Source organism: Lissotriton vulgaris, chromosome 2_1 (genome assembly GCF_964263255.1).
Source record: "Lissotriton vulgaris chromosome 2_1, aLisVul1.2, whole genome shotgun sequence".
Classification (NCBI taxonomy): domain Eukaryota; kingdom Metazoa; phylum Chordata; class Amphibia; order Caudata; family Salamandridae; genus Lissotriton; species Lissotriton vulgaris.
Window position 1 is genome coordinate 215,908,972 of NC_141687.1, and position 27,955 is coordinate 215,936,926.

The 27,955-nt window shown below is 47.2% G+C and overlaps 1 protein-coding gene across 1 annotated transcript; it reads left to right on the plus strand.

Annotated features, from left to right (window-relative positions):
• Window positions 1–841: 841 nt before the first annotated feature.
• On the plus strand, window positions 842–27,938 carry HSPB1 (heat shock protein family B (small) member 1). The gene is made up of 3 exons (XM_086954782.1): window positions 842–1,310; window positions 17,045–17,108; window positions 27,650–27,938. The coding sequence occupies exons 1-3, from the start codon at window positions 920–922 to the stop codon at window positions 27,837–27,839; spliced, it is 645 nt and encodes a 214-aa protein (XP_086810908.1). The 5' UTR covers window positions 842–919; the 3' UTR covers window positions 27,840–27,938.
• Window positions 27,939–27,955: the final 17 nt, after the last annotated feature.

A 27,955-nucleotide genomic window follows, 5' to 3' on the forward strand; every position in this document is an offset into this window, starting at 1 on the left:
AGACGTTTCCAGTCTCTTCGCAAAGGTCGTGAGAAAGATATTTTCTTGACTTTTTTGTCAATAAAATGAAGCATCTTTAGAAGATGAGCATTTGCCAGAACATTTTCTAACGAAAAGCGTTTCTGTTGGAAAGCGTTTGCCAGAAGCATATTTAGAAAGGAGGCTCACAACGCCAAAAAGTTCATAAAACAAACTTCTGCTTGCGGAATCAAGACTTTCCCGCGGCTAGTTTTAATTTTTTAAACCGGAGAAGACGAAGATGGGGGCGAATTAAATAAAGTCCTGGTTTTTGCATTTCTAAATAGCCAAAAAGGAATGTGTTTTTCTAAATAAGGGTCCGGTTTTGGGGGGTGGATAATAGGCAGGAAGCTCCCGCATCAGAGGCAGACCTCCCTAGCAGAGTCAGGCACGCCAGGCAGCACCTGACACCTTGCTGTCAGCCCCCGAACGCCAGCACGTCAGAGGCCCCATCCCTGATCGAAGCCTCGAGATCCTTCCAGGCCGCGTGCCAGGCATACCGACACATGGCGGGCCGGGCCTGCCTCAGCCCTGTCAGACAATTTACGAGCTAATATGTGGCCTCTGGTGAAACCCCCGGCTCTCGGTGATGGCTCACCCATCTCTGCACACTTCAGTCTGCAGAAGTGTGTGGGTGATGGGAGGCAGACAAAGAAAGCATCAGAGGCATAAATCTGGCGGCATGACTCTGCTGGAGCCGAGCATTGTCCTATCTTTGTAGGGACGCTTGGCAGGCCCTCTGCGTCCCAGTGCCAGCTCCAATAATAGGAGGTGAGGCGGCCGCCTAAAAATAACCCTCTGCCCCCTGATAAAGAGCTGCTCTTTCCAGAGCCCGGGGCAGTCAGTCACTCGGGACGGCAGGGAGAGCTGAGCACACCCGCCACCCCACCACAGCCCAGTCATGTCAGAGCGCCGGATCCCCTTCACCTTCCTGCGCACCCCCAGCTGGGAGCCCTTCCGGGACTGGTACCAGGGCAGCCGCCTCTTCGACCAGTCCTTCGGTCTCCCCCAAATCCCAGAAGACTGGTACCGCTGGCCCAGCACCAGCTGGCCCGGCTATGTCCGGATGCTGCCCAACGCCACTGAGACGATGCCCGTGGCCGCAGTCAGCCCCATCGCGGCCCCACCAGCCGCCATCCCCACCTACAGTCGCGCGCTGAGCCGCCAACTGAGCAGTGGCATCTCGGAGATCCGCCAAACCTCAGACCGATGGAAGATCAGCCTGGACGTCAACCACTTCGCCCCGGAGGAACTGATGGTGAAGACCAAGGATGGCATCGTGGAGATCACAGGTACGGAAGGGCAGGCCTTGGTCTACCTTTGAGGAAGGCCAGGTGGTTCCAAACGTGTGTTCCTCAACATATTCCATTTGACCAGATGAAACTGGTTTCCGCTGAATCTTGTTGCAGCATATGGGTTTGTGAACATTGGGCTATATGTGTCCAAAAGACAAAAAAACAATCAGGCTGGTCCTAGTTACTGAAATTACAAGCTGAAAACATCCAACAGAATTTAATTGAAATTCTATTCCAACCTATTAAGGATATGTAAAAAAAAACATATGCTGCCAACTGCATCCAGCAGAAATGATGTCTGGTCTATTGGAACTTCCAACTGGGTGCACTGGTGTGGCCGTGGCCTTAAAGGGGTCTGTAGTGAATGAGGTTGCATAGATATCAAAGGCGAATAAAACACCATAAGAATACACTTTATGAATGTTTTATTTGAATTATACTTGTTTTGTATAGTGTAGTTTTAACCCTTTGCACAGTGACCGAGGACATTCGTGAGTGGCAAACAAAGTTCACATTGGTATGCAGAAAAGAGGCAAGTGCCTAAAAGCAACATTTAGGCGACTGATAAGTGTTGCCAATGTTGTCAAACATTAGAACCGAGGCTGAGGGAGATGAACAGACATCCCCAGAGCTACACACGGAGGGCCAGCAGAAAAGGCAAGCTGAGAACAGAGGACGAGTAGATCCACGGTCAACAGCACAGCTTCTAGACTAGAATGATTCTCCACGGTGCCTGCTTGTGTGCACAACCTACTAAATGTTTAGTGATGTTATAATTCAGTGAAAAGTTCAGAGTCCTCAGTGGCAGCGTTTTCTCGAGCTGCAGTACAGACTCGAGCAGTTAATATGATTTGACCAAGATCACAGAGTGCAAGCTGATAACTGGAGGCAAGTGGCTGCATGAAAAGCACGGAGAGCATTCTTGGGTAGATCGGATATTCAAGAAGTCAATTCCTGTAGCAAGCTCACAAAAGAACACTTCACAGTACATCTACACATGACGATGAACAATGTGGACCAAGAGCCGTATTCTTGGTAACAGATCCGCAAGACCTTTTGAACCGCCTCAAGGTTGAAACGCTGTTGCTCCTCTGCATTGACACACTGAAATTCACACTCAGACTACGCTACCTGCTGAAAACACACACTTCTAGGTCCATATTTTCCATTGTTAACCCCTGGCTCGCTGCACATTCTGCCAATGCAGCCCTTCTTTGTGTAGGGCACTGTCGCTGGGCGTTCACTCGGGCACTGAGCACTACTACCTTGAGTTTAAACATATGTGTAACCAGAGAGAGTAAATATCCGGTCTGTTCACCTGCATATTTCTTCATTAGTTACATCTAATGTGTCCCTGACCACTAATGTTTCCGTGAATGTTGCGTGAGTCCACACTGACCCACTGTTTGAAGCGATCACGGTGCACCTAGCAGTCCTGGGCAATGAGGGCACTGCGGACATGGTGCAGGAAGGGCAACCCTACAGGGGATGCGCCTTTCACTGGCATATCCAATGGTATCCAGTCACTGGTAGAACCAGTGGCAGCTCAGCCGTCAGGAGAACAGCGCTCCCTCCAATTTTAAGTGAGGCGGGAATCATGGGGGTGGGTGCCTGGAGCATCTAGTGTGTTTCTGGAGCTGTCCCATCACTGGCCACCTCTAAAGGAGGTCCTTAGACTCAATGTTAGGTCCTGTAAGTCTGAGACTGCGCAAGCTGGAGGCCCAAGTTCTGGCCCACCTCATTCACGACATTGTTTGATCTTGAGCAACTCAATTCGTCTACCGCTGCTTCACTTCCTTTATGTGTTTGAAAGTGGGAGTGATGGTTATTAAAGTGCAGTGAGGTAATGGCTCATAAGATTTCCGAACAGGCTAGTCGCTCTAAAATACTAGCAACGATGCTGCGCAGCCAGCCACTTGTTCGGCCTCTTCTGAAACATAACTGACTCTGCTACAGCCCCGCCATCCTGTGAGAGGCTCTGTCCTGACAAACACATTTTCAGAGTCCCCTATCGGCCAGTCCTCCCTGGGCAGCTCCAGTCCCAGCACCCTCCCCAGCGTGGCACTGTCAGCCTCCCTGTGGTTCAGTGTCAGCCTCGCTGTCCTTGTTCCCTGCCCAGGCCCAGGGGTGACCGTGAGGCAATACACGACGCTTCCGTGTGCAGCAAACCTTCCGGCGGTACGCGCGCGCATCGTCTGACGCAATACTGGTGCAAATATCCCTCAGTGTCAGTCGGTGACTCGGCCTCGAGCCCCTTCCTGGACCTTGACGCAGACTCGTGGCGGAGGGACACTGGGAGCGAAGGCGTGACGCAGACTCCTGCGGTCGGGGGCCCCACAAACCTTGAAGGGATCCCATTCAGCCCAAGGCAGGTTCACATTTGCAAGAAATGGGGGACTCGGGAGCCCCTTGTCCCATTCCGCGGGAGGGGGGAGAGGGGTGCAGCCACTGAGTTGTACCGGGGCATTCGGTAAGACTCTAAAATAGAAAGGCTGTGGCCGTCAGCTGGCACTGGGGGTGACGGCAGGGTGGCGAAGCAGGAGGGGCGACAGCTGTCCCGCTGAAAAAGAGGGCTTTAAAGCTATTAAAGGAGGGGGTGGCAGCCAATGGGGTTAGCCGAAGGGAATCTGGAGGGAGAGGAGTACAGAGAAGATGAGAAAGAAGAAACTGAGGCATCAGGGTGGGTGGGAGAAGGAACGAGGGAAGAACGGAGCGAAGCCGCAGACTAGAGAGAGCATGGAAGGCGGAGAGAGAAATAGAGACGGAGGAAGCAGAGTGAAGGGCTGGGCATTACAGAAAGGGCTGCGCAGCCATAGGGGCCTCCATACCTGAGACTTTACCAGTCCTGGGAGAGTTGGAGAAAAAGCAAAACAAGCATTGGCAAAGCCAATAGATCTCGCCTATGAGTGTGATTGTCTTTGGCAATGTGTTGTAGTCATAATCAGGGCCACTGGAATTATGCGATTGTGCGACAGCGACAGTTTTCACATAATTATACATTTGCCACAACTAACGGGTGATCGGTGATCTGCAGTTTAAATTTTTTTTGCTAGCTCAAATGGTTCACAAGTTACTAAAAATGCAGCAACACGTGATGCTAAGCAGCAGCAGGCCCTTTACAAAGGCTAAGTGGTCACATTTCTATTGCTTATTACTATATCTGGGTGTTAGACTGGTACTAATGAAGTGCAGCCAATGCCCAGTGTGAACAAGTTTAAAAATGACAAAACAATGAAGTATTACTATCCCAAAATGGGCCATATTACACCTCATAATTTGCCTTTTCCTGCTGTATCATTTACTCAACGCTGCCGCATAATTCAGCCCTCCCCTGCAGAAAAATTCCAGTGGCCTTGGCCATGCTCTAAAGCAGTGTGGGTGCTTTGCTGTGTGTCTAACACTAATTTGAAAAAGCGCTAGGATTCTGCCAAGGCTACGGCACTTAAAAAAAAAAGTATCAGCAATTGATGCATCATGGTCCTTTTTTATTATTATTTTTAGCTATATTGCAGCCATGCCGCTATACAGTATGGCTACAAATCTTTGCCAAAGTCGTCCATGCTGTACAGCGGGAACAAAAGGCAATGGCAGCGGCAACAGTCTCAAAGGCGGAACCTATTTGTTTATGCCAATGCTTGTTAGATTTCGGCACAACACACCTGTGATTCTGAGCAAATCAGGTAATTTTCCTATGTGTGAAAAAAGAAATAAAATATGACAACTGACAAAAAATCCTATCACGTATAGAAAGCAATGATGCCCAGGTCCAAGTCCTACTGAAAGTACATTTTGAAACAGATAACCTCTGTTGTCACAATAAACCTCCTTTTCAAAGGAGAGAAAGGCTTCTTTGAAGTGTGTGTCGTATAGTAAAACGTACCTTTAAATGACAAGAGGTTCAACAAGGATGACAGGGAAGAAGAAAATATAAAAGTTGTACCTAAATCACAGCGTGATCAGCGGAAGGACAGCAAACAAGCTGAAGTAATCAGTACTTGGTCCAGGCTCCAGTCACAAGAAGAGGAAGTGAAGCCAGCACACACAGGACAATTAGAAGGCAACACATAAGAATGACAATGAATGATAAGCAATGGGCGAGCTGCAAGCCTCCTGTTGTATGCAACATATCTTGCAAAAGTCCTAAAGAGAGTAAGTTAGAAAAACAGACTACAAGAGAAACAGACACATAGACAGAGAGGAAGGCAGAGGAGAAAAAGAGAGGGAAAAGCAGGCCACAGGGTAGAGTTGAATACAGAAAAGGGGAAGGGAAGAGGTAGTAAAGGAGGAGAAATAGTGGGAATGAGGAAAAGGGGGACAGAGGGGTATAGGTAGAGGGAAAGGGGAGGAATTACAGTGCCTAATTTGTAAAAACATAAGTGCTAGGGCTTTCGTCAGAAGGCCACTGCACCTTGCACCATATTGCACCTGCCATGCTGTCAACAATAGTAACAACACACTACTAACCATCACACTCCTACAAGTGTGACAATTCAACCTATTCCAGATCCCCAAAGCTATAAGATTGGTTTGTGTGGCAGGTAATAGTAATTATTAATGTATATTGAATCATTAATTAAGTGTTGTGTGGTCAGCTCTAAATTAGCAAGGCAGCGCCACCTTGTGGCAGACTGTCATTAGCACAGTGTTGACAATTAGTGCTGGTGCCAGCACCAGAAACCACCCATTCAAATTAAGCACTGGGAGGAAAGCTGGAAGAAAGAATCACAGGAGAAAATATCTGAGGAAAGGGAGAGACGAAGAACAAGGAAGATAAAAACAGAAAGAGGTGAGATAATTAGAGCGCAAATGTATGAGGAACAATGGAGTGGCCTAGGGACTGGTGAGGGAGAGAAAGGAAGAAAGAAGTAGATACAGTGAGGGAAAGAGAGATACAAGTTAAGAAGAAAAGCAGGATGAAAGAGAGAAAGCAAGGTCAAGAGTGAGAAAAAATACATTGACAAAGAATGGCAGTGAGGAAGGGAGAGAAGCCTAGTGCCAAGGAAAATGAGAGAACGCAGGCGAGAGATGGAGACAGTGAGAGAGAAGTAGTGAAAAAAGGAAAGGAAAAAGAAAGACAGGAGAAGCAGAGAAACATGTAAAGAGGCAGACATAGCTCAAGGGGTGACACAGGTGTTGTTTTAACCTCTGGTGCACTGAGGCAATGTGAAAAATCACATAATCTACACAGAAGCATCCTGGGACCAGTCGAGACTGACAGCGCTTCCTGAAGGGGCGGACTGTAGACACATGTTGGTGCGCCCTGGTGGAGAGTGGGTGAGGGCCACTTTGGAAAGATAGCTTCATTGGAAGGAATGTGCGGCAGGAACATTGCACAGGGCCGTATGTGTTAGTAGTATAAATATAGCCCAGCCTTGGGGGCATATGGCGTCGACAAGCCAGTGTTCCCTCTCGAGGAAAGTGGCTGTGCCCACTGAGAGGAGATGCTGAAGGGATCGAGTCAGCTGACAAACAGAGCCTTTAACGCAGACCCTGGTCAGCAGTTCATAGTATCCTGGCTAGGTGGAGAGGGGTCTCTAGGGGGCGGGGGATGGGACGTGACTCACTTGCCCCAGCCTAGAGCCCTTTCAGGGCGCCGGCCGCTGAGACTCCAACATTTTCCATGGAAGCTGCAGGCCATCGACCTGCTACAGATAACGGGACCCAAAATTATTAAAATGCTGCTTGTGCAAGCGCAAACTGGAGCATTCCATAGAATTGATTAACTTTTGCACACAAAAGGATTTTTTTCGGCTGAAAGAGCATTGTATCGACTAGCACAAAACCTTTGTAATGAGGGAAGTGGGTGGAATAGGGCGAGCACAGAGCAAAAAACACTAGGATTGGGCACTGTCCCTTCGACTGAAGTCATACAAAGCAGCACGAGCTTTGTGTAGAATTCTAGCGCCAAAAGGTAACAGGCCAAACAATGGCAAAAGGGACGTCGCGTGATTTTCCATGTGAAATAAATGTAGTTTCGGCATAAATGTACATACACATCATGCATTTTACCCTTGATGGGCTGTATGTGTTTAGAAATTTGCACTGAAAGTAACCCACCACTTGCTACCCTTTGCACGTGGCATGGCTCGTGTTTAACACTGCAACACACGACAGGGCTCATTTATGAGCCCTTGCTTCACTTTTACGCCGCCGGTGCGTCACTTTTTGTGAAGCACCAGCGGTGTAAAAAATAGGCCATGTTGCTCCCTATTTACAAAGTGAAGCATCAAGGCAGATGCGTCACTTTGCAAATCCCTGTGCCACATTATACCTGCACCAGGTATAATGTATGCAGGGTGGGTGTTCCCCTGCAAAAAGCCTTGTAGACGTGGCGCATTGAAATATATAAGATTTCAGTATACCACTTCTAGAATGCCATTGCGTCAATTTCTTACGCTTGCCACACAGCAGACGTAAGACTGACGCAGGCCCTTTCACATGAGGTTTGTCCCGTGTGAAAGGACACATTGCTGCAGTTGCGTCTGTTTCCAGACACCCCAGCAACGAGTCAGTTTTGCGTCGACAGATACGTCAGTAATACTGACATATCGGTTATTCCTTGCGATATGATGCGTCATACAGTAACTATGACGCATCCATCGTGTCCTAAGGAGGGCGCAGTGAAAAATGTTGCATTGCTGTTGTCATGCAGCAATGCAACAGTCTTCATAAATAAGCCCAGACATTTTTAGCACAAGCGTGACTCACAGACGTGTGGTAACTATAACACTGTTACCCAATGCATCACAGCACAAGAAGTTGCTGAGCTGTACGACAAAGAAAGAGAGCAGGAAAGCGGCATATTTACGAAGATATAGCGGTATCCTGCTCTCTCCCTAGCGCTGGTGCACAGCTTGGCTGCCGTTCACCACATACAACTTTGCACGATAGTGTGTGAGTCTAGTGTAGAATTTATACTGGAAGGGCACGCTTCCTGTACAAAACACTATGCTTAGTCTAATTCTAAAACTTTTCACACTTTGGATGTGTGCAGCACACATACATAGTGGGTAAAGTTATGAGAAATATAAGCATTTCTTCTTTTTAAAGCCTGCTTTCAAGTGGCGTTATTTTTTGGTGCAAAACCCTATCTACTGTTATTATTAGTTAGGGTTTCGCAAAAAATACATACGGGTGGCTGCACGGGAACGCCCATGTACCACACATGGGTGCCCCCTTGACGCAGATCAATGCACAGCAACACTTAGCACTAGTTTGTGTTGAAATTAGATTACAAAAAAACATTTTGCTCAGGTTTGCATCACTTTTGTGTTCTACCCCTGTATTTCTTTGGCATTTGTGCATTGCAACAAGCACAGACTTCCCTGCAGCATTGCTTTGAGCGAATCGTAGTATAAATGGACCTGTGTGTCCCTTAAGCTTCCCACGGTAGGGTCTGGAGAATGAGGGAACGAGGGGTGTTTTTGCAGATTAGCATAAAGGCAACAGCTCTTTAATGCCATTAATCTGGCTCTCTGCACATGCCTCGGAGCAGCCAGCCTGGTGCATCCACCTGGAGACCAGCAGGGGGTGAAGTGTCTGCAGTCTGCCTGGCCGTATGTGCATCTGTGGTGCAGGTCTGAGCTGCCAATTCCGGTTGTCTTATTAGACCTTTGGCTATAGGGTAAATCCATCCACTGACCTGTTGCCAGGCCCCTATGCTACTGGGTGAAAATAAAATCTGTCAAGGGGGAAAATAATTTGGGATATTCTAGAGAGGTGAACAATGCAGGATACTTACTAAGTATGTGGTGGGCTTCAGTTCTCTATTTCAATGGGACCAATACCGTAAATTGTAAAAGAAGAACTAAATGTGCCAGTGCCCAACATTTTTCTTAGTAAACTGCAACAGCTGCAACTCAGGGGGTACCTTACATGCTGCAGTGCTGCTCAGTACATACTAGGATCAATGTTGCAAATGAAAATACCTAAGCACTGGTACTCGCTACCAGAGCAGTGCTTAATTTGAGCCGGTGGTCGGCACCGGCACTTGTCAGCACTGGCGATTGTGACAGTCTGCCACAAGGTGGTGCTGCCTGGCTAATTTAGAGATGACCATAATAACAGTTATTTAATAATTCAATATACATAAAAATGACTATTACCTGCCATCCAAGCCATTCTTAAAGCTTAGGGGCCTGAAATAGTCCGAATTGTCACAGTTGTATTAGTGTGATGGTTAATATTTGTGTTGTTCTATCATAAGCAGCATAGCAGAGGCAACGTGTGGTGCAATCTTCAGTGCCCTCCTGACGAGAGTAATAGCACTTATGTTTTTTTTTTACAAATGAAGCACTGTACCACAGTGCATGTTTCCAGTGAGAAATGCTTCTACTCTCCCATTCACATTAAAGAAATACACCCAGTACCTGCCGATTTAAAGCATTGACTAAAGCATGCGGTTGTACTATTGTTTGCCTTAGCTGGAGTACAGAGGGCAACTTCAGCTGCCTCGTTAGGGGCCATCACATCATTTTATCCACAGCGATCGACGCCTCACTGTAGCAGAAAGCACACTGTCAAGTCTCCACAGGCCGGCCTTAGCGCTGGTGGCGCCCGGTGCGACAATCACTTTTGGCGAACCCCAAGCCCCATGACCGCATCCTCGGATTCTCTCATTACCACCGGGCAAAAGTGTCCCTCATCTTTCTAAACATGAGATATTGCTAAGTACAACGCCCCTCCTGAGGTCTGCGCCTCTCCACAGTTCAGCGCCCAGTGCGGCCGCACCAGTCGTACTGCCCTAAAGCCGGCCCTGATGTCTCTGCAATCAATTAACAGCCTGAACTGGTGCAGCCCTAATGTGCGTGATCGGGATGGCGGCCAATCCTGCCTCGGTGGAGCAGAAGCCACAGTCGGCCCTGCCAAGTACCATGCATCAGGCGTTAGACTAACACATTTTAATGTGGTGGTCCGCATCACAGCATTAAAATGCTCTAATAACACATTTGTAGCACCTTGACCACCTACACGCTGAGCCATGGTAAAGCAGTTAGGGAATGCGGTTGCACTGCATTACCAGCAGCGTGGTGTCCAAGTGCTCAATGAATGAGGGTTACTAGTGCAGGCAGAATCGGCATTCAGCCGCACAGTGGCAGCTTCCGGTGCTACCGATAACGACTGTAGCTGTTGGTCAGATCCCTGATTGAAGGAACCTGTATGGAATTCTATTTTAATACTGGAAAAGCTGATAGTTACTGGTGCTTGTTAAGTATGGGCCAAAAATTTGTTCCGCTCACGGAATATGCGGATTTTCCGCAATTTTGCGATCCGCAAATCTCGCAAAATCGTGGCAAAATCTGCGAATCTGCGAGCGGGACGAATTTTGATCAGGAAGCACTTACAGGGTTACAGCAGGTGCACAAGTTGAAGCTAATTTCTTTGTAACCATATACAAAATGGTTACAAAGAAATTAACTTCAACTTGGGCACCTGCTGTAACCTTGTAAGTGCTTCTTGAGCGGCGCCTCATTGCCTACTTGCAACTATTCTCTGACCCTGCTCTGACCCTCGAAGCAGGGTCATAGAATAGTTACAAGTAGAAAAAGAGGCTCCTGTCACAAATATTAAATGTGAACAGGAAGCACTTACATATATAGATAAAGCAGGTGCCCGAGTTGAAGGTCAAATTCAGTAACTCCTTAATCAGCCCCAAAAAATCATGCGCTTTGTCGAGGCTGGGCAGGTGTGCTTTCTCCCCATATCTACAGTCGAAAATTAGCTATGATGCTTGATGGAGGCCTTTGCATCCTTGACTTTCACGGGCGCAATCCCTGTGCAGTTCCTGTGACCAGGAGCTTCTTTCTCCCCATCTGCTGCTCTGATCGGTGCCTGACCTTTTATACACACAAGAGGCATGTGAACTCGCAAAGAACCCCCCCCCTGTTTGACCCCCCCACACACACTAGCGGTGTGTACCGTCTTCCCGCCCTTTACCCACTATGATGGACAGCTCACTGAGGGACCCCAGCGCCCTTCGGCGCGATGGCAAAGTTAATCAGCCCAAAACAAATGTGCTTTTTGTTGAGGCTGGGCAGGTGTGCTTTCTCCCCATATCTAACGTTGAAAATTAGCTATAATGCTTGATGGAAGCCTTTGCATCCTTGACTTTCACGAGTGCAATCCCCATGCAGTTCCTGTAACCAGTAGCTTCTTTCTCCTCATCTGCTGCTCTGATCTGTGCCTGACCTTTTATACACACGAGAGGCATGTGAACTCACAAAGAAGACCCCCCCGTTTGCCCCCCACACTCTAGCAGTGTGCACGTCTTCCCGCCCTTTACACACTATGATGGACAGCTCACTCGAGGGACCCCAGCGCCCTTTGGTGCGATGGCAAAGTTACACACACATGGTCACTGAAGGCAACTCTTCTGGCCCTACGCAGCTGTAGTGCAGGAAAAGCACTATACATTTACCCAATGAGGTAGCACTTACTGATTAGCCAGTAGAAAGTACTCCAGTTAAGTATGGTGCAAATCGCAAAAAAATCCACGATTTCACAGGGAAATCCGCAAATTCGCTGATTTGTTTGCGATTTCGCGTACCGCTGATTCACAAAATTCACAGATACTTAGTGCTTGTACCTGGATGGGACTAATAGGACAAGCAGCACTCAGCTAGGTACATTTTCTAGCTGGAGATCAGGACTGATGTCCCGGTCCAGAAATAATTACTGCAGATGGCAAACACCGAGGGATCAAAACCCGAAGCAGAGAGGTATCATGCTTCACTTTCCTTTCCAACACTCAATAGCCCCCTGTCATACAACAGCTCAACAGAACACAAAGGCACATTCTTCGTACCCTCAGCAGCTGCCACCACATCTTGAGATTGTACTGCGGAATATCAACCCGGAGAATATTGTGATACAAGAATATCAAGGGCAGAATATGGAGGGACAAAATATCAAAAGGTAAATGCATATAGGGAGGAATAGATTTACTATTTCTAACTCCACATCTTTGTATCTTGAAGATATATGTACCGCATAGGTACATATAAGTGGAGTTAGTTATAGAAAATCTAAACTTACCTATCGATATTTGTGTTTCCATACTTTGTTCTCACAATTGTGTCCCACTGATATTCTGGGATCATGGGCTGGAGTGGCCCGTGCAGGTAAGAACTGTGAGGCTGGGTGGGAAGTGGAGTCGACAGGCGACAATGAGGGAAAATTAAAGAAAAAGAAAAAGAAAACCACTCACCTTGCACTCGCCACATCGCCAACTTGGCAATGCGCCGAGCACAATGTACTTTTTTTTTTCTTTATATTTTTTTTCCCCCGTTGTCATTTGTCAACTTCCCGTCCCACCGCCCCAATGCTCTTACCTGCACTGGCCGCTTCTGGTCATGGGTTGGCCCTTGAGTGCATAGCTACGGCTTCAAGACGTGCCACTGGCCTCATAGGCTGTAATGCACCACCAATAGACGGAAGGGCAATTACTTCAACACATCATTCCCATTCTAAGCAACACAAGGAAAATACAGGATGCAAAATACGGTGTATACTTAAGAGCTAAGGACATTATAGGAGAAGTACAGCAATTATTCAGTCAAGAAACTGTACGTCCCCAAGGACACAGATTTTACTCCATTCAATACTTCCATATTAATCACATAGCTTTTGCAAACTTGTATCAGTCAAACGGCATGCGCACACCAGTGAAACATACTTGTCCTCTCATGAGGCTCCCATTTTGCTAATAAACGGTAACATTGTAGGAATATCTGGGAGAATTAAGGAAAGACATACTGATAGTTGGGTGAAATATGTTTAGCTATGCAATTTCAAAACTGGTTATCGATAAACTAATTGGCAATTGATGGACCCAGTTTCGCAAAATCTGCTAAGTTTATTCTTAATTTATGTTTCATCTCTGTAGGGATCGCCGAATAACGAATATCCGTGAGCTTGTCATTTTCCATTTTATCTCACTATATTTGCTAAAATCATTGCTCCCCGCATCTGACTTGCGCTTCGTGTAGAGTGATAGGATTTCGAGACACAAAAATTGAGAAATTTGGCAAAAATAAAAGGACTACAATTTTACATCAACCTAAGGGTATCGAATGACAGTACTCATCAACATAGAAGCATGTACGTGGAGGCACTATAAATTAAATTAAACTTTAAGACTCAGTGTTATACTTGTTAATTAAATTGCTCTCTGATGAAAGCTGCTAACTAGTCATGCCTTGGAACACACAACAACATGCCTCCATCTGTTTTTTGTTGACCTCAGATAACAGGGAAATAAATATCTGTTGGAAAGATGGTGAAAATCTGTGACTATCCCAGCAAATCAGGGACGCCTGGTCACCATAGCTAAGAGCTCTTTGTATGGACACAGTCTATTGGGCAGCTTTCTTTCTTGACAGCAGTCAAGTTTGTGTTCATGGTTCTAGCTTATCTTGGCGGCTCAGTTCTACCTTACTGAGACACTGGTGCAGCTTTGTTATTGAGTTGAAGAAAAGAAAGTGTTGTGTAGTTCCTAATAATACATAGGATCTGCACGTTGAGACAACCAAGAATTAATGGATTGGGGTACAGACTGATTCCAGACACCCCCCAAGGATACGTTAGCCTTTAGACCTGCTAGCTCACAGTGCCACTATAAGCCCCCACACCTTACCAAGGAACGAATGGTTTCTGGCAACTATCGAACATCACAACCCTTGATATTCCAGGGATCATTGAAATATTACAGTACTTTTTGATCATTTACTTGTGTTCACTTCCTCTCAGAGAGATATACAGAATAAACAATGGGAAAGTTTTCAATAAGCATTTATTGAAACAGCGTCATTCTAGTACAAAATACATGTGCTGCGACAAACATTAGACAGAAATAGATATATAAGATTGCAAGCACCGACAGAAATGCACTTTGTCTTTCCTTAAACATTGCTTGTATTCAGATCCGCAGAATCCATTGTGATTAGTTTAGTGCTTTTTCTTCCCCAATGTACTTCGTCGGGAGCAATTTGTTTCTATTTAAACATTTGAAATTATTTTAGTAGCCAAGCAAAAACACTCCCTACCACCCCTGATGGAAATGTAATCATCGGGGATTAAGTTACCCAAATTCACAGATGTTTGTCACAAGTTGAAGTGTGTGGTAGGTGTCTTATAGGAGGTCCTTCAGCTTCAAATACTAAATAAAGCAATAGCAGGCAGGTGGGCTCTGATGAACTTCTGGGGTCTGATGGCAGGCAACAGCCTCAATAGGGGACTCTTTGGCCAATAACCTAACACAACTAAATTCACAACCTCAATCCACGTTGTGCTCTGCACCCCAAACTATAGAGACTCAAGGCATCATGCTAGCCAAGACCCAGTCTCATTAAAGAACCACTGCCGGGTTCAGTGGATAAGTTACATGCGGTTTTATCTAATTTCAATATCCACTGGTTTTTGGAACTCTACTAAACTGACCCGGGTAAACTTCCAGTTGTATCGCAGGACTGGTTATTTATTGCGTATCTATCTTGTGTGTTGTGCGTCTGGTGGGCGCGGTACAGACGGGTAGAATGATTTTATTGCGGGGGTTCGGAGGTGAGGGGGTAACTTTATTGGCATTATTATATAGCGCGAACACGGCCTAAAGGCATTGTAGCGCTTTAAATGAGCACTAGTCACATTACACAAGTTCGGATTCATTTATTTGTTAAACACAGGGAAAATAAGTGATGTGCCCAGAATCACGCCAGGATTCAAACCTGGTTCTCCAGTTCTAAAGTTGTATTAACTGCTCTAGTGCGGTTCGCACAGTTAAGCCCCTCCGCCCTTGATTCTAACTTAGTTACTCGTGACCCTGGTGTATGTAGAGTGGTGAGGGTAGCCATACAGCTGGCACACGCGCACCCGTACCCCCGCATCCCAGGAGATCTCAAGTGCAAGCCAACAGCAGTATGTATCGCACTGCTGGGTAGGCGGCAGTATGTAATGGGGTGGGGGAGGAGATGTGGGGCTTTCAGTGAGGTGCACCAAGAACCGTCCATGAGGCATCCTTGAGCCACGCAAGTTGTATTGATAGCAGCGCTTAATACCATTTAGCGCCTAGACGAATTTTCGGAACTCACATTTTGATAACAGAGCAAGTGACGAGGGTGTGTTTTAGGATGCTCCTATGTGGAGTAAACCTCCTAGTGGCACGTCTAGGTTAAAAAGAAAGAGTGCATGTTCCAAAACGCGCAGCGCTTGTTGCTGCCTTCAAGTCTGGGCGCTCGCCCTTTGGTCAGCTATGGCAAAAGGGGTCTGCTCAGGAATGCACAATTTGTTTGTGTGAGGAAAGCAGTGGCATTATCCTGGCTCCGAATTTAGAGACACTAACACTAGTCTAGATGAAAAAAACGGGACAAATGCGTTTGCATTATTTGTGTTGAGTGGTCATATATATTACCCAGAGGTTGTTTTTGCAACAGTGCAGGCAACATATTTTAGACCATACCTAAAATGTACATTATGGCCTTTGATATTAATGCATCTTTATACTTGTCAAAAACGGTTTAAACAAAGAAAACGTATTGTTTCTTAAATAACATTTGGGAAAATAGGAAATTGAGCAAATTTGTTTTGCGCCTCGATGGACACTTAAAGAACAGTAAATGCAACCGACTGGATTTGCGTAAACTGTACAATTTCATATTTGAAGACGGGTGAAACAAATTTGCTCCTCTTTGTGGCATTCAAGTATGTCATAGATGATGACAACTTCAGTTTACTGCGTTTTGACGTCGTGCAAAATCCTGTTTCGGGCCGTCTTTAAAAGAACAATTTTATCTTATGTTTCTCGCAACGCCAACTCGATTTGCCCCCATTTTTTTTAACTACTGCAAATGTTAATAAAAAAGTGCTTGGTCCGAACCGGGAGCACAGCTACAAATGAATAAGTATTAATTTGAAGGTCTGTGCGTGTGTGTAACACACACCGTGTCACGTGGAAATATCCATTAATTACCAACAATAGCATGTGTGAGTGCGTGTTTTTAATTGCAGTGCGAGCTTTAAGCCGAGCCTATGCACTGCCCACTCAGCATAGACTCCCAGTATGTACACATGCAGTGCCGCACCCAAGGGAGCGGGCGGTCGGCAGCAAAGACAGGAAGAAAGGAAGATTGTCCGAATCAAGAGGTAACACGACCTTAAGAAACCAGCGCTGAAAGACAAGCACGGCCCCGCAGTTGTGAAAGTTTAAGTCCATCTACAGCGTTTACCTTACGGGAGCGAGCAGCGGCGGGCACGATAACAGATGGGGCCGCTGCACGCTCCCGTAAGGTAAACGCCGTACATGCACGAGGGCTCATTGGAAACAGTGCAGTACATGCACGAGTTTCCAAAAAAGTACGGAGTGATTCCAAAAGGTCCCTCCAAAGCACCGCTTGTGCGCTGCGTAGGCGAGACCTAGTAAGCGGTCCTTTACAATTTTGTTTTAAATGTGACTATTTATTGGCAGTTTTCTTGTTACACCCTATCTTTAACAAAACAAAACCATGGCATTTAAAGGAAACTGCATCCGCCATCTTGGCACATTTGTACATAACTCTTTTCTTGGGGAAGCAGGGTTAAGATTGGAAAATGATGATAAATAATGCATTACTTAGGATGCCAGGGTGTCTCACTGCATGCGCCTCAGGAGAGGCCCAGATTCTAGTTTTGAGGCTCACACAAGCGGAGTGCTACTTTAAAGGGTGGATGGGTGACCTACCCTCTCTCTCTTTGTCTTTCAGGCAAGCACGAGGAGAAGCAGGACGAACATGGATTTATCTCCCGGTGCTTCACGCGGAAATACACGTAAGTTCAGAAAATGTATCCCTGCATGAATAGACTGGAGGATTTTACAAGCTGCGGTGCCCAGTACCCTACGGAGGCAGCAATGGAGGAGATGTGTGTCTGGGCCACTGTTTGTGGCTAAGATGTATTAAAGCAGCCTCTCAGTCTCGAATGCAGGAAACAGTTCGCCAAGAATAGGAGCTCCTGAACTTTGAGGGATACAGACGCACTGCTTTGAGCTCTGGTGCCTAGGATGGTATGAGCGAGAGAAGCTCCAGAGCTCTGACAGATACAGATGCACTGCACTGAGCTCTGCTGCTTGAGATGGTATTAGCAAGAGAAGCTCCCGAGCTGACACATACAGACACACTGCACTGAGCTCTGGGGCTTTAGATGGTACGTTAGCAATAGAAGTGCCTGAGCTCTGAGGGATGCAGACGCACTGCATTGAGCTCTGGTGCTTGAGACGGTACGTTAGCAATAGAAGTGCCTGAGCTCTGAGGGATGCAGACTCACTGCATTGAATTCTAATGCCCGGATAGGATGTTAGCAATAGAAGCTCCCGAGCTCTGAGGGATGCAGACTCACTGCATTGAGCTTTGGTGCCCGGATAGTATGTTAGCAATAGAAGCTCCCGAGCTCTAAGGGATGCAGACTCACTGCATTGAGCCCTGATGCTTGAGATGGTATGTTAGCGATGGAAGCTCATGAGCTCTGAGGGATGCAGACTCACTGCAATGAGCTCTAGTGCCCGGATGGTATGTTAGCAATAGAAGCTCCCGAGCTCTGAGGGATGCAGACTCACTTCATTGAGCTTTGGTGCCCGGATAGTATGTTAGCAATAGAAGCTCCCGAGCTCTGAGGGATGCAGACTCACTTCATTGAGCTTTGGTGCCCGGATAGTATGTTAGCAATAGAAGCTCCCGAGCTCTAAGGGATGCAGACTCACTTCATTGAGCTTTGGTGCCCGGATAGTATGTTAGCAATAGAAGCTCCCGAGCTCTAAGGGATGCAGACTCACTGCATTGAGCCCTGATGCTTGAGATGGTATGTTAGCGATGGAAGCTCATGAGCTCTGAGGGATGCAGACTCACTGCAATGAGCTCTAGTGCCCGGATGGTATGTTAGCAATAGAAGCTCCCGAGCTCTAAGGGATGCAGACTCACTGCATTGAGCCCTGATGCTTGAGATGGTATGTTAGCGATGGAAGCTCATGAGCTCTGAGGGATGCAGACTCACTGCAATGAGCTCTAGTGCCCGGATGGTATGTTAACATTAGAAACTTCTGAGCTCTGAGAGGTACAGACTCACTGCACTGAACTCTGGTGCAATGTATGGCTTGTTAGCGAAAGAAGCTTCATGGCACCGAGTGATGCAGACTCAGTGCATTGGGATTTGGTGCAAGGGAACCTCCCTAGCTTTGAATAATTCAGACTCACTGCATTGAGCTCTGGTGCAAGGGATGGTATGCTAGTGAGAGAAGCTTCCAAGGTTTGAGGAATGCTGACTCACTGCATTGAGCTCTGGTGCAAGGGATGGTATACTAGCGAGAGAAGCTGCAGAGGTTTGAGGAATGCAGACTCACTGCATTGAGATCTGGTGCAAGGGATGGTGTACTAGCGAGAGAAGCTCCGGAGGTTTAAGGAATGCAGACTTACTGCATTGAGCTCTGGTGCGCGGAATGCTATGTTAGTGAGAGAAACGTCCTGGCTTCAAGGAGCAGAGTCTCAGTGAATTAGACTTTGTCACTCAAGATGTGATGATAGTAAGAGATGCCACCGGGCACTGATGCACGCAGGCTCACTGAATCCAGCTTTGGTGCTTGGGGTGAGACGTAAGAGAGAAATTCTCTGTTACCAAGATCTGCAAATACACTGCATTGGGCTCTGGCAATGCACAGCTTATTCATAATGGCAGGCCCCCTGCTTCAGAGCTTTCCAGACACATTGCATTAGGCCCCAGTGCCCTGGCTGGCTTTGAACAGCAACTACCTGCTTCTCAATTGTGCAGAAACACAGGGCCAGAGCTGTCTATTTAACAGAATGTCCCTTCCTCAAAAGTGTGTCAACTCACTGCTTTAGACTTTGGCCAGGCTTCAGCAGGGCCAATCTCAGCCTAAATTCAGTCAGCAAGTTAGAGAAACAATTGATCCACTCTTTCACAGGGGCTACATATTGAATTGTAAAGCATATTTTCAAAGCATGTGTATGACAATATGTTAGGATATGAGGCCAGCCTGCCCACTTTGTAAGCCAGGACATGTTCTCTGTCCAGCCCACCACTGCTCCTATATAGATTAACCAATTGGTTTGTAGAGCAATGATATAAACTGCTTTCATCATAGGCTTAGTGCTTACATGTTAGTATTTGAAGTTTATAGAGTATTACACAGTTAGAAGGTCCCACATTACAACTTCCTCAGCCTCTGCCTTTCCCCATACCTCAAATCGACTCCCTATTTCCTTACCAAACAACGTTTTCATTTCTCCTGCTCTCTTCGTTCCATCCTTTCTCACTGTGTTTGCCCCTCCCCCTTCTCTCCTGTCTCCCACTTCTGCTCCATCTTCCCTGATTTGAAGTATGGAGTCTGTATGCAGAGGTTCAGCCACATCACGCACCAGAACTCTCCAAAAGGAAAGACCAATAGTCACAAAGGTTGGCTATTGACCTCCAGAGAGGCCTAGTGAAGAGTCATGCTGGTTTGTAGTTTTTGCCTCTCAGGCCTTCTCAGCTCCAGCATTCATCTTCAGAGACTTGTCCGCCCTTGAACCATTCCAAAATCCGAATCGGACAGTACAGTCTGTTGAGTTGACCCTACACTTTTTACTTTTTCTAAATAAAACATGTTATTGATGTTATCCCAGACAAATCAGTAACCAATAGAACAGACATTTTGGACATATAGAGGTGGGCTCTATAATGTTTACAGCATAGTATTCGTATCAGAAACAGTCTAGCAACTACATAGTATATAAGCCAGGTTCCCAACCACCAATCTCCTGACCACCCCTCCCTCCCCTCTGGTTCTCAAAGAGGTAAAAAAAAACCTCTAATGACAAACAGTAAAGAAATACATTTTGCATACCAACCATAAAAATATTTTGAAAAACACTCAAAAGAAATGAAATCTAGCTCCCTCATAAATGTTGCACTTTTCCCTGAACCTAACTACCTTTTGCCACCTTGTCCTACCACCCTTCTGTCTTTGTGTGCACTACTCTAGTTAGACAGTGATCCCCAGTTCTGCTGGTTGGTACCAACTGGAGTGCTGGGGGAAGGAGGAGGTGAACAGAGAGATAAAGAGACAGTATAATGAGAGGTGAAGTAGAACCAGAATTCAGGTAGTGAGAGGTGTGATGGGGAGAGACATAAGGTAAATACAGAATGATCGGGTAGCCAGAAGAAAAGGTACATAGCTATAGAAAGAGGAAGAGGTAGGTAGATAATGAGTATAAGAGATCTAGGTAATACTTTATAGTCATAGCAAAACACATGTAGCCTGCAAAGTGAACCTTCTTCACTTTTCCAAGAGAATATATATCAAATGCCACACAGAACTCAGAAGAAGCAATAAACACCCTCTGTTCTCAGAATCATGGTTCAAGTGACCTACGGACAACTAGTGATACTGGTTTAAATATTCCATCTGTGTATCAATCCCTCACAATTCTTCACATGCACCTCCATGTGTAAGACGCAAGCTAAAGTATCAAATCTGAAGCATGTTCTGTGGGCCATATGCATGATAACAAAAGACAGCCAACCAGAAAAAGTTGAGCAATTCCAAATGGCCCTCCTCTTGTAGGCAGAATAAAGCCATGTGTTTGGGCATAACAGGGCCTAAGCCCTTAAACAGACCCGAGGCAATTATCTTGTAGAAAAGCTCGTCTATGGTTGGCAATAACCATGAAAAACATAGGAAATCAGCAAAAAAGGACATATAACCTCAACATGTTAGAAAAGGCAATCCTGCTGCTTAGAGAAAGAAGTGTCAAGTTTGTAAATGTTGCTTAGCCCTTGAGCTTGGCCTAGCTTGGAATGAGGCTCAAACAGTTAACTTTAGAGGAAGCACATTACACAGTCTTAAACATATCCTGAAATTAACACACACGTGTTGCCATCTTCTGGCCTAGGATCTAAAACAGAGTCGAGTCAGAATGACCTCAAAACTACAGCCAAAAACTAACCAAAGGTTACTAACTAATATTCCTGGCATATGGAGAAATAAGTCCCTTTTCTGCATTTTGGATGAGGCCTTTAAAATAGAGCTAGAAGGTTGACTGGCACACAAATGAATCAGTTTAATTGTGCCAAAAGTTGGTAAAATAAATCAATAAATATGGTTCATCTGTTCCTTCTTGCTACAGAGGAAGGGATCTGCTAGCAAATCACTGCATTTCTGGGCACAAGAGAACTAGATGTGACTTTGAGTCCTGCTTTACTCCCGCCCTCTGTGTGTCAGCAGATTGATAGAGGAGCCAGGAACTACGCTCCCGTGATCACCCCTTTTCCTGTTATCATGCGCCTCTGTCCATGCCTGTCACCCGGTGTGTGGGGGCAGGAGAGGCCTGAATGACCCCCCCACCAAGCCTTAACACCCATTTCCCTATCAGCTACTGATGCCAGCCCATGAGCGGGAGCCCCCTGAGCACACAGCATGTTGGCAAGCACTACAAGGGGCCTGAGGTTAGCTGCTGCAATAAAAGACAAACAATGCTGCTCACGCTCTGATGGTGCACATCGCACAGGGCTTTCTCAGGTTTAAGTCTTCATATCTGGACAAAAGGAATGCACTTCTATTGGTAAACAATGGCTATACTTCCAAAACACAATTTATATTCAAGTCAGAGGGCTGTGAAGCTGGTGTATCATTCAGGTGCCGGGACGCCCCTTTGCTGGGGCAGCTGTGCGCTATAGAAATTGATCTAACATAACATAACAGGTGCAGCAGAAAGGTAGTGCCCGCAGAGCAGGGAGGAAGAACTGCATGCAAGGTTGCAATTTTATCAGTTGCTGTTTGGAGAAAAAAATCACAGACTTCAGAGGCAATTTCTCAACATTTTCAAACAGATTCCTTGATGCGATTATATTTTGTCCGGATCCTTTTCAGCTTTTGAGCCGGTGCTTCTCTCATGTAAAATACAAAGTCCCATTTCACGTTATTCTGGACCCTCACTAAACAACAACCCATACCTCTCGACTAGATAAGCATTGTAGCACCACTAAATCTTGCATCAGGAACAACTTGCATCGAGACCACGCATGCCCGGTACAAAGTAACAGGCCCACCCTCTGCGGCATGGTAACACAATTTTTTTTAACAGAGTTTTATATAGTGCAAACTTGACCTGAAGGTATCGGGTATCAGAGCACTTTACATAGCACTTGTTGCGTTATATTAGGACACATTTATTTTTGTTAGGCACGGGGAGATAAACAGCCTGATTCATCAAAGACCCGTTTTGCGAGTCTATAATAGCGAATCATAAGGAATCGCTATTACAGACTCGCAAAACGGGATTCATGTAGGAGTCGGAAAAAGAATTGCGATTCCTACACATTCCTTATTTGCGATTAGCAAATTGCTAATCGCAAATAAGGAATAGCTCCCCATTCATTCCAATGGGCCAAAAGGCCCATAGGAATGAATGGGGAGTATTCCTTATTTGTGATTAGCAATTAGCTAATCGCAAATAAGATAGCGATTTTAAGGGTGCCAGGGGTGTCCAAAGGACACCCTGTAGCACCCCTTAAATGCAAATTGAAACAGGTGTTGCGCACACACATGTCCAAAGGTCATCTGTGTGTGCAACATGCAACTTAGAAAAATGCTTTTAAAAGCATTTTTCTAAGTTTTCGCTATTTACCACGAGGTTTGACCTCGCGGTAAATAGCGGGCCGAAATTGCCAATTTGCAATTTTTAAAAGGATGATGAATTGCATTTAAGGAATCTCAAATAGAGATTCCTTAAATGTAATTCCTCGCAAAATAACGAAATCGCTATTACCGATTTTTGCATTTGGGATGATGAATCCCAAATGCAAAAATAGCGCTCGCAAAGTGCCAGATTCTCAGAATTTTCGGCTTGATGAATTAGGCTGTAAGTGATTTGCCCTGAATCACAGCATGTTTAGCGTCATTGTCAAGACTCGAACCCAGTTCCCCAGGTTCGAGGTCGACCGCCTTAGCTGTTCGGCCAACTCTATATGTTTTTAAAATTAACTCAAAAGCTATGTGTCATTGATTTTGGAATAGGGCCAGTTATTAACCGGCAAACTTTGTTTTATTAACATTAGTAGAATGGAAGTTGAGGAAGAACACTTTCTCATGCAATATATTTGCTGACTTTAATTAAGTGGGTCACAAGGATGCTGCATTTTAAGATATCTTGCAGTGTTAAGGCACATGGTGCAAATATTTTTGTGCCCCAGCAGTTTTCAGAGCATATTGAAATTGGTAAGATACCTCTGGGGATTAATGTACTTTTCATTCATCGTAACACAGAGGTTTAGTGTGCCTTCTGCAAAGCGCAACTTGGAACATGCCTGTCAAAGCATTGTATTTATTTGTGGATAGGTCAGTGGGTTTTGACACAGATGTTTTTTGGTGCTTGCAGGTCATAATGTGCAATCCTTCAAAAATAACATAGTGACTTATGAACCGGAATCAAAGAGCTACAAGCAAACTGTCGGGCATGAGTTCTAGAAAGTATTTTTTTTCTCAATCTTTCCTCTTTCTAAGGTTTCTAAAAACTGTTTATTTAGGTAGTGATACACTCTTATTAGCATATACAACCCCAACCACTGTGTTACATTTGAAACCCTGAGTTTTTGTTTTTCCACACTAGGCACTTGTAACAACCAATGCCTATTAGTGAGACAATCTGTGCAAAAGGAGGTCATAGGGGGTAGTGGCGCCAAGAAACATTGTGGTACCAGGCGCCACCAATGTGTCAAATAGAACACTGTTTCTGGGCTGTGTGGGCTACAGGGGGGCAGAGGTGAGAATGGCTCAATGGCCTTGGCAACACCAGGCCCCCAGGGAGGCTGATGTCCGCGCACAATCACCCGCTTCTCAGACCCCTTCAGGGTGATTGCTTGGCAAGGCAGGGGGTCAAGGAGAGGCCACCGCTGATCCTCGCCCAATGGTCATATCACATGGCCCCCCCAGCGAGGCTGCTTTACTCTCCCAGTCCAGTGCCCTCTGCGGTCTGAGAAAGAAAACAAGCATTTACAATGCAATGGTCTCGGCTTGTTAGAGGTATTGGCATTGCAAATGGAATTGTTTTCATTTTTTGTTTTTTTAAAAACATAATAAATGATATTGTCATTTACAATGGCAATAGGTGAGCATTAGAGAGTAGTAGAGAGTATTAGCGGACACAGAGCCACACACACACAGAGCCACACACACACACAGAGCCACCCACACACACACAGAGCCACACACACACACACACACAGCCACACACACAGACTGAGCCACACACACACAGACAGAGCCACACACACAAAGCCACACACACACACACAGGCAAGGCCACACACACAGACAAAGCCCCCACACTCACAGACAAAGCCCCACACACACACAGACAAAGCCACACACACACACAGACAGAGCCACACACACACAGACAGAGCCACACACAGACAGACGGAGCCACAAACACACATACAGAGCCACACACACACAGACAGAGCTCTCTGCCCAGTAACGCCCTAGGGAACAGAGGTACGAAAAACCGGATCACAAGCAGGGTACAGAGGCACAAGCAAGGAACAGAGGCACAAGCAGGGCACAGAGGCACAAAAACGGATCACAAGCAGGGCACAGAGGCACAACAACCGGATCACAAGCAGGGCACAGAGGCACAACAAACAACGAGGGGGCAGGGGAGTAACAAGGGGGCAGGGGGGTACAGAGGCACAAAAACCGGATCACAAGCAGGGCAGGGCAAAGAGGCACGAAAACCGGATCACAAGCAGGGCACAGAGGCACAACAAGCAACGAGGCGGCAGGGGCAGGAGAGCAAGCACAAGCAAGGAGAGGGCAGCAAGCACAAGCAACGAGGGGGCAGGGGGGCACAGAGGCACAAAAACCGCATCACAAGCAGGGCACAGAGGCACAAAAACCGGATCACAAGCAGGGCACAGATGCACAACAATCAACGAGGGGGCAGGGGCAGGAGAGCAAGCACAAGCAACGAGGGGAAAGCAAGCACAAACAACGAGGGGGCAGGGGGGCACAGAGGCACAAAACCCAGATCACAAGCAGGGCAGCACAGAGGCACAAAAACCGGATCACATTCAGGGCACAGAAGCACAAAACACCGGATCACAAGCAGGGCACAGAGGCACAACAAGCAACGAGGGGGCAGGGGCAGGAGAGCAAGCACAAGCAATGAGGGGGCAGCAAGCACAAGCAACGAGGGGGCAGGGGTATACAGAGGCACAAAAACCGGGTCACAAGCAGGGCAGGGCAAAGAGGCACGAAAACTGGATCACAAGCAGGGCACAGAGGCACAACAAGCAACAAGGGGGCAGGGGCAGGAGAGCAAGCACAAGCAACGAGGGGGCAGTAAGCACAAGCAACGAGGGGGCAGGGGGGCACAGAGGCACAAAAACCGGATCACAAGCAGGGCAAAGAGGCACAAAAACTGGATCACAAGCAGGGCACAAAGGCACAACAAGCAACGAGGGGGCAGGGGCAGGAGAGCAGGCACAAGCAACAAGGGGGCAGCAAGCACAAGCAACGAAGGGGCAGGGGGGCACAGAGGCACAAACACCAGAGGCAGAAGCAGGGCACAGAGGCACAAACCCGGATCACAAGCAGGGCACAGCGGCACAACAAGCAACGAGGGGGCAGGAGAGCAAGCACAAGCAACAAGAGGGCAGCAAGCATAAGCAACAAGGGGCCAGGGGGGCACAGAGGCACAAACACCAGAGGCTCAAAAACCGGATCACAAGCAGGGCACAGAGGCACAACAAGCAACGAGGGGGCAGGGGCAGGAGAGCAAGCACAAGCAATGAGGGGGCAGCAAGCACAAGCAATGAGGGGTCAGGGGGGTACAGAGGCACAAAAACCGGATCACAAGCAGGGCAGGGGACAGAGGCACAACAAGCAACGAGGGGGCCGGTGCAGGAGAGCAAGCACAAGCAACGAGGGGGCAGCAAGCACAAGCAACGAGGGGCAGGGGGCACAGAGGCACAAAAACTGGATCACAAGCAGGGCACAGAGGCACAACAAGCAACGAGGGGGCAGGGGCAGGAGAGCAGGCACAAGCAACAAGGGGGCAGCAAGCAAAAGCAACGAAGGGGCAGGGGGGCACAGAGGCACAGAGGCACAAAAACCAGAGGCACAAAAACCGAAACACAAGCAGGGCACAGAGGCACAACTAGCAACGAGGGGGCAGGGGCAAGAGATCAAGCACAGGCAATGAGGGGGCAGCAAGAACAAGCAACAAGGGGACAGGGGGGCACAGAGGCACAAAAACTGGATCACAAGCAGGGCAGGGGACAGAGGCACAACAAGCAACGAGGAGGCAAGGGCAGGAGAGCAAGCACAAGCAACGAGGGGGCAGCAAGCACAAGCAACGAGGGGCAGGGGGGCACAGAGGCACAAAAACCAGATCACAAGCAGGGCACAGAGGCACAACAAGCAACGAGGGGGCAGGGGCAGGAGAGCAAGCACAAGCAACGAGGGGGCAGGGGGGCACAGAGGCACAAAAACCGGATCACAAGCAGGGCACAGAGGCACAACAAGCAACGAGGGGGCAGGGGCAGGAGAGCAAGCACAAGCAACGAGGGGGCAGCAAGCAAAAGCAACAAGGGGGCAGGGGGACACAGAGGCACAAAAACCGGATCACAAGCAGGGCACAGAGGCACGAAAACCAGATCACAGCATGAGGGAACAGATGCACAAAGAGGGGGGGCAGAAAGCACGAGGGAACAAACGCCAAAAAACGTACCTGCTCAGGGGTGGGGGGAGTGTCTGTCTGTTGCGCGGCCAGACAACGCCATGACCCCACCATCTTTCTCCCAGGCGAAGCAGAAATGCCTCAGACAAAGCACCGTCATTTTCTGATTCGGGCGTGGTTTTCTTTCTCTCCTCTTCCCATTGGCTGGAAGGTAAAATTCCAGCCAATGGGAAGAGGAGAGAAAGAAAACAAGAAAGAAGCAAAAAAAGACGCCCCCGAATCGGAAAAAGATGGGGCTTGAATGGAGTGACGCCCCTCTCATCCATTGGCTGGCCTCTGTTCAGGAAGCCAGCCAACGGAGAAGAAGGGCGGGTTCAAGCCCCCATACTAAAAAACATTCAATCTCGGAGCAAGACTGCGCAAGCGCAGCCTACGGTCAGAGACCTAAAAGCCCGGCCCACAGACAGCACTGACACACCTTCGGCCAATGCCCGACTGCCCGCTGTGCCAATCCTTCCCTGGGTATAGGTCCCCATAAGTCTGAACTTTGTCATGTAAGGTCTGGGACATGTCCCCACGAGGCAAGTGGTTTCTACACTTGAACCGCCTGCTCACCTCTACTCTCCCTTTTCTTTCTCACAGCCTGCCCCCTGGTGTAGATGCCACAGGGGTGGTATCTTCCCTCTCACCAGACGGAACCCTCACGGTGGAGGCCCCACTGCCGAAGCCCGCCGTGGAGTCCGCGGAGGTCACCATCCCAGTCACCTTCGAGAGCCACGCCAAGATCCCGACATCAGAGGCCAAGAAACCAGAGGAAGCTGCCAAGAAGTAGCACCAAGGCCCGCTTGCTGTTGTAGTAATGTCTCGTAGTAATGTTTTTATTGCATGTGTGTACACAATCTTTCTAAAATAAAGTGGAAAAAAAAAATTACTTGATTTTCTATTTTC